This window comes from Lemur catta, chromosome 10, assembly GCF_020740605.2.
Source record: "Lemur catta isolate mLemCat1 chromosome 10, mLemCat1.pri, whole genome shotgun sequence".
Lineage (NCBI taxonomy): Eukaryota > Metazoa > Chordata > Mammalia > Primates > Lemuridae > Lemur > Lemur catta.
This window is the reverse complement of record NC_059137.1, coordinates 57803395-57818165: the sequence shown is the minus strand read 5'-3', so window position 1 is coordinate 57818165 and position 14771 is coordinate 57803395. Positions and strand designations below refer to the sequence as shown.

General features: G+C 35.0%; 1 protein-coding gene across 1 annotated transcript in view; it reads right to left on the bottom strand.

The window, feature by feature from the left end:
• PTPRD (protein tyrosine phosphatase receptor type D) overlaps window positions 1-14771 on the bottom strand; it is a 406959-nt gene that overhangs the window by 130803 nt on the left and 261385 nt on the right. Inside the window, exons 20-22 of the mRNA XM_045562129.1 lie at window positions 11969-12059; window positions 6443-6652; window positions 1484-1644 (exon numbers count right to left, since the gene is read on the bottom strand). Of these exons, the coding sequence (XP_045418085.1) occupies window positions 1484-1644; window positions 6443-6652; window positions 11969-12059 (462 nt within the window). The remainder of the gene's footprint in view (window positions 1-1483; window positions 1645-6442; window positions 6653-11968; window positions 12060-14771) is intronic.

Below are 14771 nucleotides of genomic sequence, written 5' to 3'. Positions count from 1 at the left end.
GGTAATTGAATAATGGCAGTGATCAGGAAAAAAATAATGATGGATATTTCTTTCATTCTTTCTAACTCTAAAATTGGACAGGCAATTTAATGGGTTATGGTTATGAACTTCTTTCATTTGTCCTTTATTTTCTCAACCTTCTCTTCATACTGGAATAAAATGAAATAGAGCCTTTTAAGAGAAGGTTTTTCAAAGGAGAAGTGTTTTGAAGTGTTTTTAATCAAGAAGTCGGTGGGGCAGGGAAGGCTATTCCAGGAACATAAGAAGAACAAAGAATAATGGGTAAAAATAATTAATATAAACCCTCAAAAGGGAGTTACATGGGTGGAAAAAAGAATTAATGAAAGTAAGATTATCAGACTAAACATGTAAGAAAGAATCAAAATGAAGACATTATCTTTTGATTTTTATGGCCAAGTTTACAGGGAGAGAGAAAAAAGGGAGAGAGAAGCTATCTCATAGTAGAGGGAAGAGATCATCTTCATAGTAGCATTTGAAAACATGACACACCATAAGAAATAGGAACAGATTAATGTTTTATGAAAATAAAATTTGGATTGGAAAAAAATAAAAATTGATATAAAGGGAGATAATTTTTAATTTAGTCATTTAAAATGTTTAAGAGTATATGTTCATTTTTATAATCTTATATATGTACAATATTATAATTCTATTTTTAAGTCAGAAAAGATTTAGGGGAATAATTACCAACGTCCTCTATCTACTAGGCAGTGACCTGGGGGAAAAATTTTGCTTATATCTAATAAATATGGGTTATTTGCATCCTAATTTTAGTCAAAGACACTAAGCAGATTGATGCTTGGGAATATAAAGACTGAAGTTATTTTTCTCTAAAAAGGAAAATGGTACCTTCACATCCCTTCATGGACATCTAGCAAAATTCACTAGTGAGGATGTGGAATAAGGATTAGAAGAAAAGTGGGAGAAAACTCATTCTTCATGTCTCTTTTCTGTTTTTTCCTTCTTTAATCATTAATTTTTAGCTGCTTCTGCTAAATTTTGAGAAATAGCTACAGGGAAATATTTCTGCGCTTGTGCAAATTAGACTTATGAAATGTATACAAATGTGCTAAACTGTAATAGTGTTTCCAAAAACATGTTGAAATCAAGCAGTTTATCATCTAAAACAGTCAAATGAAAACTTGCATGGAGTTATTTTCAAGTGAATGTACTAATGTCTCAAATGTCATGGAAAGTGCTCATCTTCATAAAGCACCTCAGAAGATGGAGGCTAGGATACATGCATGCTGGACAACAAAAGTCTGTACCACACACTGAACAAGATTCCAAATAGTGCAGTCTTTACAGTTTGATCTAAATGGAAACACTTTTCCAACAATTATTGGGGCTGCACTGAGGTATTTCTACTAAAATAAACCACATAATGACTGTAGAACAATGATCAAGTCTTCAAAAATAAGGCAGCCCACAAAACGGCAATAGAAATATTGGGCAAACCTACCTTTTATAAAGAAGTATAGCAATGACGATGCAGATGATAAAGACAACTGCAAGGACGGGACCTACGACCCAGATCAAGCCTTCTTCTTCATCTGTGATTGGCTGTGGGTCCAGATCCATCGACACAACAGGGTCGGAGTAGGGGCTGGTTGCATACATCTTCTGAGGAAAAGCAGAGTCTGTTTTAGTTATAAAATAATGGCTTTCTGCAGCATATCTTTACCATTAGAAGAGGCAAAAATCCAGGACATAATAGATTCTACGATAAGTGTATGAAGCAAGGTTAGCAAAGTAGAGAAGGGAGGGGAAAAAATAAAAGAAAGAGGTTTTATAAAATGTTTCCTTATAAAGTGAAGTATTTTACAATGAAATCATTTTGATGGCATCAATTAATTCATAGATACTTTTTCACTGAGATCTAATATGGCATATAAAATGATATGATGAAGGACAAAGTACCAGTAATTAACCAGACACAGAATGTTTAATCAAGATTTACATTGTGCCGGTGTATTAGGTGCTACATGAAAATCAAGAGAAAAATTCAGAGTTTCAGTCCTCAAGCATTATCACCCAGTTAAGGAGACCAAAGTAAATATTTATAAAGCAAAATAAGTCAACATTTAATTAAATGTTAAATTATGCTGGTAGTTCTTAGTACTACGGTATATTAGGAAATAGAGGCCAAACAGTGGACACATGAAGTCTACAATTTCCAATGAGAATTCCAATGTTTAAATTATAGATGCAAGATGTACAGAATTGATGATATAGCTTTTAAAACATAGAATTCTTAGAACTTAAAAGAACTTAGTAGTTCTTATTTAATTTTATTATAGTTACTTTATCAAAGATTGGTATGATTGTTACCAATAGACAATTGACAATAATATACTTTTCAAAAATACAGTTACTTGGTAAAGGAATGGACTAAATGTCTATGAATTTTATTTCTGTAATATCCTATTTTGTTCTGCCCTATTTTAGGCTATCTTAGATAAATATTCTCTTGATTCTCCCTCCTGCTTAAGGTCCTATTTTTTCTTGTACTTTCCAACTCCCATAGAGACCGATCCATACCCACTGGCTGCCCTGCTTCTACCACTCACTTCTCATCTCTTCTCACTCCGACACCATCGCTGGTCTTATTCTTTCATTTGCCAAATCTAATTGTCTTTATTTACTTCTTACTTTTCTAGACATCTTTTCCAGATTTGCCACAGTTGAACAAGCCTTCTTTAAAACTCCTCTCTCTGGCTTTCCTACTTCTGTACTCAGTTGGACCTTCCTAATTTTTCCAACTGCTCATACCCTGCTGAGTTAATTGCCTCCTACTCCATCCTATGAACCAGCATTCTCAAGTTCTATTCTATATTAGCTTCTCTTTTGCTCCCTTATCTAGTGAGGTCATTGCCAGCTTTAACTACTCGTCTCTATGCAGATTACTTCCTCATTAATATTCCTAAACTCAGAAACTACTATGCCCCAGCTTTTCATTTCCAAATATTTCTAGAAATTCCTACATGCATGTACAAATTAAGAACCGCATACATTATTTAACTTCTTCCCAGATACTCCTTCCCTTCCTCTTGGCTTCCAAAATTCTCTCATCCTCTCAGTATCTATGAATGGATACTAGTTTCACCTTATGAAAACAGTGATGGGATGAAAACACTGATTTTACCTGATCAATGAACCTCAGGTCAATCTAGTTTCTTTCAAGTCTTACACATACCATTTTTCTTCAGGACTTTATCCATGCTCTCCTAACTATAACAAGGGTTTCTTCCTTCCTCTATAGTCTCCACTGCTGCTAAAGGTACTGTCCTTAACTACAATTATAAAACCTCAGGAGGCTCTCTCATGATCCCAAATAAAACTTAGATATCTTAGCATGGTTCTCAAGGGCATCCACAATTTTGCTTTAATCTTTCTTACCACATACAACCTAGTTCATCACAGTGAACTTCTTGCTACTACTCCCTAAATCCTCTATTCTTTCTCCTTAACTCCCTTTCAAGTTCTGTAATATTTAATTCTTGAAATCAAACAACTCTCCAAGCCCCTACTTTAAGACTGCCTCTACTGAAGCCATCTCTTCTTAACTGGTGGTAATCAGTCATTCCAAAAGATATAGGTACAAATAGTAAATTTAAAAATTTTATTTAGTCCTTTATTTCTTTTTAATGACACTCTCCAAACTGTATTTTGGTTTTATATTTTTGTATGTGCTCTATTTTCTTTAATGAAACCATAAATTCCTAAATTAAGCATTTATATACTATTTGTGTTGATTATGCTTAAAGCAGCTAGGACAGAACTTTGCACCAAGTGAGTTCTCAGCACATCTTTGCTGAATAAAGTAAAATGCTTATTTTTTCAAATGGCTGAGCTTATCAACACACGAGTGTACTTGCTCATTTTTTCATGATGAGTAAATGTATTTAATTTTTTTAACCTGCATCTTTTAAAAACTTAGTTCAGGTCATATTTTCCAAATTTAACTACAACAAGCTCCGAAGTCAAGCAGGAGAACATGTGTTCCTCTGAATGCTTATAGACTACTCTTCCTTCGCACTGTCTTCACTATGCCCAGGAAAGAGACTGACTAGACTTTCAGATTTTCTAATGCATCAAAATTCAGCATATATTTCTAACCTTCATAGAAGTAGCTAAAAACAAAAAAAAAAAAAACAAAAAAAAAGAAAAAGAAAGGATATATATGGTATAAGGATTGACACAAAGGACTTGGCAAAGAGACTATATAGCTAACAAACATGATTCTTTATGTAATTGTTTTGGTTTATATTTTTGCCCTTCCATTTTGTAGGTCATACCCAAATTGTTTGGTAGAGAGAAATAACCAAAACTCTCTGATTTGAAATTCTTTACCAAGAGCCTTTGAGATAATAATCTTGGTGAATCAAGATGGAAATTGAAGCAAATGTTTTCCCAAAGCACACAGATTTCCAACCAAAATCAAGAAACAGACATGAAAATGAAAAGAAAACATAAAATGATACCAGCCTCCTAGAATGTACAGTTTGTTCAGTACATGGGAGTAATAGAAGAGATTAAATTTTAGATCATTCTAAACCAGCTCTCTGATACTCTCTTTTGTTTTCCTCATCACAGGATCTCCATATTCTTAATATGGGGCAAAGGATTTGGGGAAAGCTTGTATCTTTGGGGTGGAGAAAGAAGTATTTTCTCTCTGCAAATTACCAGTTCACTCTTGGAGTGATCATATCACTCCAAGAGTGATTATATATCTTATTAACAATTAGTTGTAGAAATTAGAGGCTTACAAAAGGACTTCATCACTATAAACATTATCCTAGCTGGATACAAATCTCTTCTATAAAGTACATGCTGGCCTGGAAACATACATGAAACATAAAGGAAATTCTACTCACTTTGAAAGCAATGTCCAGAAAGATGATAAAAGTAAAAGGACTATTCGGATAACATATTTGGGAAAAAAAAATCTTAATTTTTAATGATACAATGCGAAGGCATACTAAAGGAAGGGACAGACTCTTCAACAATGGTGCTACATTTAAACACTAGTGGGAACGTTTGGGAGACATTAGAAACCAGGGTGTGTGAGTGGCTCCGTCAGTCTGCATGATCGGATGAGATTTCTCTTTGCTGGATCCTCTGATCTACCTCAATGCTCTGAATGTGCTTTTTGAAGCGTTCCTAGAGCTATTAAAAGAAAATTCCTCTCAAATATCTAAAAGTCATTTTTTGAAAAAAAGAAAAAGATAATTTCTAACATTCCTTTCCCTTGATGTTCTGCCTTAAAACCTTCAACTAGGAAGAAAAAGCATATCCTTACATTAAAATTCCAGGGGGACCATCACTTTGTTTTCAAATGACATTCTGAGCACAAAGGTAAACCAGGCAGAGTGGCTGCCTTTGTATTTGATTTTCCGTGGGGGAATTCCTTCAGTTCCTTGAAGAGAGGCCCCACTGTACATGCTAAACCCTGATGTGGAGAAACCTTTGATAAATCCGTGGGTTTCTTAAATTTGGGAAGGGAGAGGCTCAACTGAGCTGCCACACCTGTCAGATTTAGGCCCCGAGTAGAAAGATACAGTTTAGAATATGTACATTAAATGTTAATATGAACTGCCACTTCAAAATCCACATCCCCTTTCTATCTACACTTTCTCTCCCTTTTTTTAAAACATTCAAAGCAACTGAAGCATAAAATGACATACGAGCAAGATGAATTACCTGAAAAAGATGACTCATTATTTAGAGTACCTTAGGAATTCTCCCTTTTATTGAATTCTTTTCCAGCTTTCCTGGCTTTTCACTGATAAAGTCACTTGTAAAATGCTATAATTAAAGAAGCTGCAGTGTTTACCTCTTCCTAGACAGACTTTCCCCATGAATCTGGGTAGAGGTGCTGTGGTCTCACTAGCAGTTATAGGAGAGTAAATACAATCATCACTCCCCCAATTCAATATATTCAAATACCTGGAAACATGCTGTGTTGAATGACTGAGATTGTTGGTTCCCATTGTAATGATGCTGATGTCTATCAGATATTAGGCAAGAGAAGGATAGCCTTTTTTTTTTTTTTTTTTTTTGAGAACAGTTACTTTAAAAGGATGAGAAAAGGAGATAGTGAGCACTGATGGCTCTAACACCATGCCATTTGTGTCACATTGAAAAGTCTCAATAACCATGTTCTATCAATCTGGCACTTCATAAACTAGAGGGCCACCTAAATTCTCTGTCATCAGAAACACGGTCTTGTTTGTAATGCAATCTCAAGCAGTATATTCAGCAATGTTCAAAGAGTAGGCAGCCTATTATTACATTTAAGTTAATAACAGCTCATGAGAAATAATTAGGATGGATATACCTACAAATCCTCAAATAACCACATTCCAGTGAGAACATGTAAGCATACCATAGGAAAAAGATGCCATCATAATTAACTTACAGACTCTGCATGTTCCATTACTGCTAACACAAAGAAGACATATTCTTGACCACTTTGGAGTTGCTTATTTGTAAATCCACCATAATGCTTGTCATCTCCCAGGGTGAACTCAGTGGGAAGGACATCAAAGTGAGCGGCAATATATGGCTTTAATTCAACTTCTCTCCCATAACGGATGCTTCTGCGTTTCCTAGATATCTCCTTAAGCAGCTTGAGGAAGAAGGGGGGGAAAGAAAAAGAACTGTAAACAACTATGAACCAACTTATTGATGGTTTAATGAGAGAAATTAATTCACAACTAGGAACAACCCAAATACGATCTGTCCACATTTCATGTACCATGTCAGCATCACTAAATCTTAGTTCCCTCAATCTTCCAAATACCTGTCTTCCTGTTAAAGTAAGATGCTGGACTGCTACTGTAAGGCCCAGGCTATAAACACAGGGCAATTAGATCCTTTACTGGTAGCTCATTTCATTTCCTATACTAATGAAATCTTCTCAAAGGGCAACAGTACATCATAACTTGTCTAAGGAAAAAAAAGTCAGCTTGATTCATAAAAGCCTTGCCTTGCAGGAGAGTAAACAAGTAGTAACTTCAGACAAAGCCATCTAAATCTTTAGATATGACCAAATTTTAGGAGAGGTTAGTACCATTTTAGTTTGTTTTTAGGAATGAGATAATTGATATGATGCAAATCCCATCAAATCAGCAGAAGCAGAATCCAGTGAACAATTTTCAATTACGTATATTAAATAGACATTGTTACTCATTTAACGATTTCTGGCTTGACTTGGCTCCTTGGTTAATCAACGGGGGTGCAATTCTTCACATTTTACCATGGAGCTAACTTTTTCTAGAATCTAGCTCTCTAGGGAGGTTGACGATCTTGACAGATGATATAAGCAGTGTGGATAAAAATTAATTTTAATGTTACCCTAAGGAAAACAAACATATGCATGTACATGCAGATCCTTTGTATACTTCAAAAAAAACCCAGCAGAATTTATTTATGGGTAATCTGTTGTTTTGTATTGATTCTTCTATTAGGAGAACATAATATTAATGGCATATTATAAACATTGATTTCAAAATAATGTCAAAGTTACCTTTGTCTTCTCCCATTAAATATTGCTATTTCACAGGGTTTAACAGGGAAAGGTCTGTATCAATCTGCAATACCTTTTGATGTAAGCAGCAACCTTTTAACAGCTTGCTGGAAATAATTTTGATTTTATTTCTTTTAATATCGGTGTAGAAAAGACTACATATTTGAGGACAAACTGGAAAAGGGAATGAAATGAACCCTGCCTTCACCTTGATAAACAAAATTAAGGTACTTACGGAAACAGTGCAGCACAACTATTTACTACCTTCATTTTTGTAAATAGAAATGACATAGTAAAAACCAAAGTATTGATCTCAACTTAGTAGAATGAGACCCTGCCATAACCAAGGCCAAGCTTCTGTGATCATAATGGCTATAGACTATATAAATGATAAATACTGAATCCTTCTGTTAGGAATCTAACAGTATACTACAGTCTCTTCTACACTGAGTCATAAATGTACTCAGCTGGTTCAAAATTGTACCCTAAAAATGTAAAAAATAGTCTTTTAGTTATATAGATAATTTATACCCACATTATTATTAAATAATATTCAATTTATAGTGTTCTAAAATTTTCTGTGAAATTTGAATTTATTGATACAATTAAAACGATATGAAATGTAAGCTGTTTTATGAAAACCACAGTAGACTGGGCACCACTTGTTTAGCAAATTTGGACCATCTGATAATAAATTCAAGTATACTGATCAATTATACACTGGATGGCCAGTAAAAAAGCAAGGCCAGAAACTTAGCACTATCTTTCAATCCTGTTGTCAAATTTAGGTTTACTTATAATAATGATGATGATAATGATAATAATACTTACCATTTAGCAAACACTTACTGGGTACCAGATGCTGCTCTAGGGGGCCTAAACATGCATTAGCTACTTTACTCCTCATGATAACCCTATAAAATAGGTTGATATTATCCCCATTTTATAAATGAGGAAACTGAGGTACAATAGAAAGTCAAAATGTATTATTAGACTCAATTAGTGAAACAAAATGAAACTACACATACGATTTTTTCAACTATATTTTACTTAATGATAGCTCAATATCAAAGAAACATAAATGTGATATTTAAGCTCTGATAACCTAAATTGTTTTACTCAGTCTGTATTTAGACGTAATTTTTGTGCATTCACTGTTATTAACACAGATGAATGTGTTATTTCCTTTTCCTAGATTTTTTTTAACATACTAAGTTAAAATATTCTGATGCCAGATATTTAAGGCAATATTCTACTTGAAAAGTCATTCCACATGTTATTGTTGATGTGCAGTAAATGACAGCTGCCCATTACTTTGAGAAGGAGCAATGCGCTGCAGATGAGGTGAACAGCTTTTTGAGGTTGGCTAATCAAAAACATTTATCATCAGTTGTTTATGTGACTGTGTCCCCTCTTCTACTTCACTGATCAAACCCCATCTTGATTTTATTCATATTTCAAGTGTAGGCAACAGTCAAAATTCATCCATATCACTGTCATTCCAAGGAGTACCTTTTGCTAGAGTTTCTTCAGAAGACTTAGAGGAAGTACTTCAAAATAAAATATTTGAGTTTTTGTGGGCTCCTTAGATCCAATGCAGTCATTCATTAAGATCAAACCTGGAACATCACTCTGCCCCTTTAGATTGTTCTAATCTCTGTAAGATGCTTCCTGTGTTATATTTTAAATGGTTCACGTGAGCTCAGATGACACCAAAGTTAGCCAGTATGTTGAAGTTATAACCACAAATGACTACATTATTTTACGGCAAGCCTTTGAAGTACAGTGCAATGAAAAGCTTATGATATATTACACGACCTGCTCTGAATTAAATATAACTAACATTCTGGGAGTCATTCTGCCCAAAATTCATTTTGACTATTAATATCTGCTCTGCCCAGTCTGACCTTGACAACAGGAGTTCCAGTTTGTGAATTTATCATGTGGAGAACATCCCCGGACAAAGGATAAATGAGCTCAGGAGATAATTTTGAGAGTAACTCTGTTTAGACAGCCTCTTTCAATTTTTTATGGCCCTAGATATGAGGCATACATGTGGAAATCCCCTTAGGCTCCCATTCTATTCAATGACATGGTTCCAGCAATTTGAATTATAGGCCTTTCTGAAAAATTACTTGGTCAAATACATTTAAGAGAGGAACACTGCTTTGTCAAACCTGGCAGTGCCAGGCTATAGATAAAATTACTACAATACTTCTATTATCCATAGTAGAAAAGAAATCTGTCTATAGGGATCAGAAACTGGATGAGTAAGCATAAAGTGAGGCCGTAGCCTACTTTCATTTGTTCCTCTCCACAATAGTTACAAGATGTAGTGGAGGTAATTCCAGAAGATATATCAAGGGCTTTAGTTCTTTATCAGAAATAATTTTCATTTTCCAGTCAATGCATATCTTATTTCTTCCACCATTAATTCTACAATGTGGTCTCAATTATATCAGTAAGAAAAGTGGGAAACAGTCCATCCTGACCCAAAAATTCTGAATTAATAAAATGTTCTTTATCAAACTATTATACAGATTAATGCACCACAACTTGGATGATTAAAATGACCCTTTGTTATGGGAATCAGCTGCACAGACCCATAGAATTTAATTGCAAGAAAGTTCAAAGTCATATAGCCCTATACTTTAATCCATTAGTGTTGCTGTGCATTTCGAGGTTAAAACCTGGTTGTAAAAGAGAATCACTTCCTATTACTTACTATTGAATGGCTTTACTTCTAAGGAAAGCTTATTATTTAAAAGTAGTTGATGTCATGTTTGCTTATATCTCAATGACTTGAAAACTTTTTGTTAATAGGTAGAATGATACATAGATTCTATAAGTTGCCTTTGCATTTGATATTCAATTCCAACTAAAATGGGATGGTGACAATTCTGCAATTCAGCTGAGAACTGATTAAAACAGTAAGAATATCTCAGGATTAACTGATTCGTCAGTTCCAAGTAAAATCATGTCTTCCTTCAAAATGCTTACAAAAGATGAGCTGATCACTTTGCATCTTCAGATGAAGGATTACTATTTCTCCACTATCATAGAATAATGATTTTGTTCCTTCATCAACAGAAAAAATTAAATTGATAATATACCAAAATTGCTTGACAACAGTATTGAAATTATATCTCATTACACACCCCTCTAATGGTCATCTCATCACTAAATAGTGACACAAAAGCATAGGGCTAACCTTTAACTCGTCTCCTCTTCTGAACCTGATCGAATTTAATTCACATAAATGAAGTAAGTGAAAATTAATCCCACTTCTAGAGATGACTCATGTCTGTCAAAGGAAGCTAACATCCAGAGCACAGTCTCCTTTGTGTAGACATATATGAAATAAGTATCACCTTTCTGTAATGCAGTCAGGGAACTTATTCTTTTCATTGATTCATTTGTACTACTTTGAGGTAGAGAAAATACCTAGAAATAACAGGTTGTAATATGAGATGTGGTCTACGTTGTAAATAAGCCCAATAACTTAAAATCTCATATTTCCCCAAATGAGGGCCTGGTTGTTTGCCTTATGAACTGATTCAAAACAGCATCATGTTAAAATAACAAAGTCTCTTCTGTATTTTAAAATGTGAATTACAGCCATTATCTTGCTTTGGCCCTATGGGGATCTAGTTTAACACTCCTCGATCATAGTTTTCTTATCTAAATAGATGCATATAATAATTATGTCTCATTCCTCATATTATGTATTAAGTTTCAAAAAAAAGTTCTTTTTACAAAAAGTATCAGTTAAAATGCACCTAATATTGTAAGATTTTAAAAATTAAAATCATACTATTTGGTATTTGCTGGGTTTTGATCTATATTTCTTGCTTTGCTCAAATTTTTTTGATTTGTTTTGTTTTCCTCTATAGTTAAATGCACTTTTGATTCTGAAAACCTACAGAATATGGAATAAGGCAAACATTTGATAATCAACAGAATTCTTTGAGAAACTGGTAAAGACCACATAGTAGGTCAAATGAACTCTACTGCAAATTGCAATGTAGTGTCTATAACAGCCTTAAGCAGCCATTGCGCTAATGAAGCAGACCTTGGAATTTATATCAATGGTGGTTAAGTCTTTGCTGACAATTCACTTCACCTTCCACAAATCTGCATCATGTTTTACAAGGGGCAAGGGGCTAAATATTAAGGCCAGCAAAGATCAGACAGGTTGTAAGCTTTATTGTAGCTTAATGTTTTTTTTAATTAAAGCAAAGGATCTTTGTTGGGATCTCTGGAAGTTAGCATGCCCATAGCATGGAACCATCTAACCAGCCAGCTGGGAAGAAGCCAGCACCTGGATTAGATGCTGAAAAGCCTCCACAGGGAGAAGGAGGATATGTAATAAGTAAAATAACTAATGAAAGACACAACCAACAAAGACATAGTTACCTCATCTAATTCCATTTCATCTGGACTCTCCCATGGCTTGATAAATTTCCCACGAGATTTCTTCAAAGGCACAATTATTATGTAGTAACCTCTGCACAGAAATGAACAGACAAAAATGTTAGTTCCGAGGGGAAAGTAAGTGGATGTACCCTTAAATCTTCCACAGGCCAGTGACTGAGAATGAAGGCAAATTATGGATATGAAGTGACTTGTCCATTTCTTACCTCAATGACAAATAACCACCTGTTTGTTCAATTTCAAAAACAACATGGGCAGACATTTATGTGTGACTTCAATGATCTTGTATGGTAATATCACCATGGTTGACTGCTCTTTATTAGGTATCATAAACAGAGCAGGCATAGTTCGTTATGGCCCTGGTGCTGGACACATACAAGGCTGGGATATTGAAATCTACCACCACAAGCTGCTGAACCAAATATTTTCTATGACATTAATTTATAAGAGGACTTTCTAAAAAGGAGTGTATATAATAAAAATTACTCTTAGCTCACATAAATACCCCCTATTAAGTTGTTTATACAAACCTAAAATACTTTTTATGTGGATAAAAAGTTAAAAGCATAAAAATTACATAGACTCTCACAACAGTTACATAGCGTAAGACATAAAAACTCCCCTCTCTTTCTACCCATCAAATTAAAAAACTCAAGTACTGCAGAAATTTGGAGAAGATCACTACCTAAGGGGCCTTCAAAATAGATCTCAATATAATAATATCTATACGAAGAAACAAAAGTAACTGAGTCCTAACCCTGAGAATTGTCAAATAAAATTTAAGTAATATATAAAGAAAGGCACCTGTCCAAAAATGGATATGAACTATTTGTAAAGTTGCTTTGTAACTTCAGTATAGTATATAGCCTGCTTTTATATTTCTGTTTAGGGAGTCTGCTTATACTAGTCTTTGGTAGTAACTACACAAGGACTTTGAACATACTGTGTAATAATCACTTCATAAACACATTAATGGCTTCCTACTTCTCAGGTATTATATTAAATGCATAATCTGGTTTTGTCCTGTTACATGGCAATCCTTTAAGGACAGCCTAGGTATAGGCTACAAAACTATAAAAACAGATTACAGACAAAAAGACAGAAGAGATTAAATAATTGCTCAAGTTAAAACAGACAGCAAAAGGACTCAGACCTACATTTATGTTAACCTTGGCAATGGTCTCTTTTTTTCATTTATTCTAAGTATCATGAACTAAGGACTCCATACATTTTTTGGAGACTTATTGTGAGAACGAGAGCACACAGACACACACACATCCTCACACACCTTTAAAAGAGAAGGCTATCATATATGACAAAGGGATGAGAGGAAGAATGCTGCTAACCCTTTATTGTGTTATATCTCAGAGACCAATGCAACAGCATGCACAGGAAGGCCTCTTTCTACTCATCTCAAACAAAACCTGTAATAAACTCAGCAATTCCTCTGTGATAAAGAGCTCTGTTTCCACACAGTCTAGAGCTGAGCTGCCCAGTGCAGTGGCCACCAGCCCCTTGGAGCCACGGAGCACCTGAGATGTGGCTAGCCTGAACTGAGATGTGCTGTAAGTGTAAAAGACACACTGAATTTCAAAGACTCTGTATGACACACACAAAAAAGAATGTAAAATATCTCAGTAATAATTTTAAAATAGTGATCATATGTTGAAATGACAATATTCTGGACATATTGGGTTAAATACATCTAGAATATTTAAGTTATTAAAATTAATTTCACCTGTTTCTATGTTTTCACTGTAGCTACCAGAAAATTTAAAATTTCACATGAGGCTTTCATTATATGTGTTGGACCATGCTGCTCCAGAGTGTTCTGGTACAGAAAGAGGCACCTGGCCCAGAATTTGGGCTCTGCTACCAATGTACTATGTGATCTTGGACTGATCATTCTACATTACAGAATCTCAGTTATATATTCTGAAATATGAGAGTAAAAAATATCAGGCTGGTATTTGGGGAAAAAAACAAATGAACCCGAAGTGCTCATCATAGTGTGTGTAGCAAGCACATAGCACGGCAGATGACAGCTGCGGCTGGCCAGGACTGACCATCACGGTGGGAGACATGCGTCTGAACTCTTGTTCAGTAGGACCCGATGAAATTCTGTAAGATGCAGGTTAAGAACTTGTCAAAGTTTTTTTTCTTCCTAATCGAGAATTCAAGTCAAACCAGACGATCATACCACAATCGTTTTTCCATGGTACTCTGAGCAACTAATCAACAGATGCACAGGATTATATCACCTAGCCATTCATTTTCTTTACTACAAATAATCATGATGATCAAGGAGGGTAAGGAGAGGGAAGAGTCGGTGTGTGTGTGAGAGAGACCAATATCTTTTATTTTATGATCCAGGGTAAGCTTCCTCCTCCTCCTGTCCTCCCACCACCTGAAGGATTTGCCAAACAAGTCCATCATGTTAAATGAGCATGGAAGGGAATGACAGAGGCTGCAACTGAGCGTACAAAATAACACTGCAGATGTGCTTGATAAACACACTTGTCAAAGAACTTCTTGCTTTTCGCTACCAGCTGCACAAAGTCGGGAGAGCTCTATGCTAAAGCAATGATACTGCATATTACCGGAGAGCTCCCTTTGTCCTCTTTCAGCATCTTGCAAATCAAGGTTAAGCTGATGAGTTTTATTAATTTTTCTTCTGCCTTCATATTTGATTTGCCATTCTTGTACATGAAAAAAGAATCCATTCTTTCTTCTGCAGCACTCCCCCACCATTCACATGACTGGTGGTGGGGATAAGGATTGAACA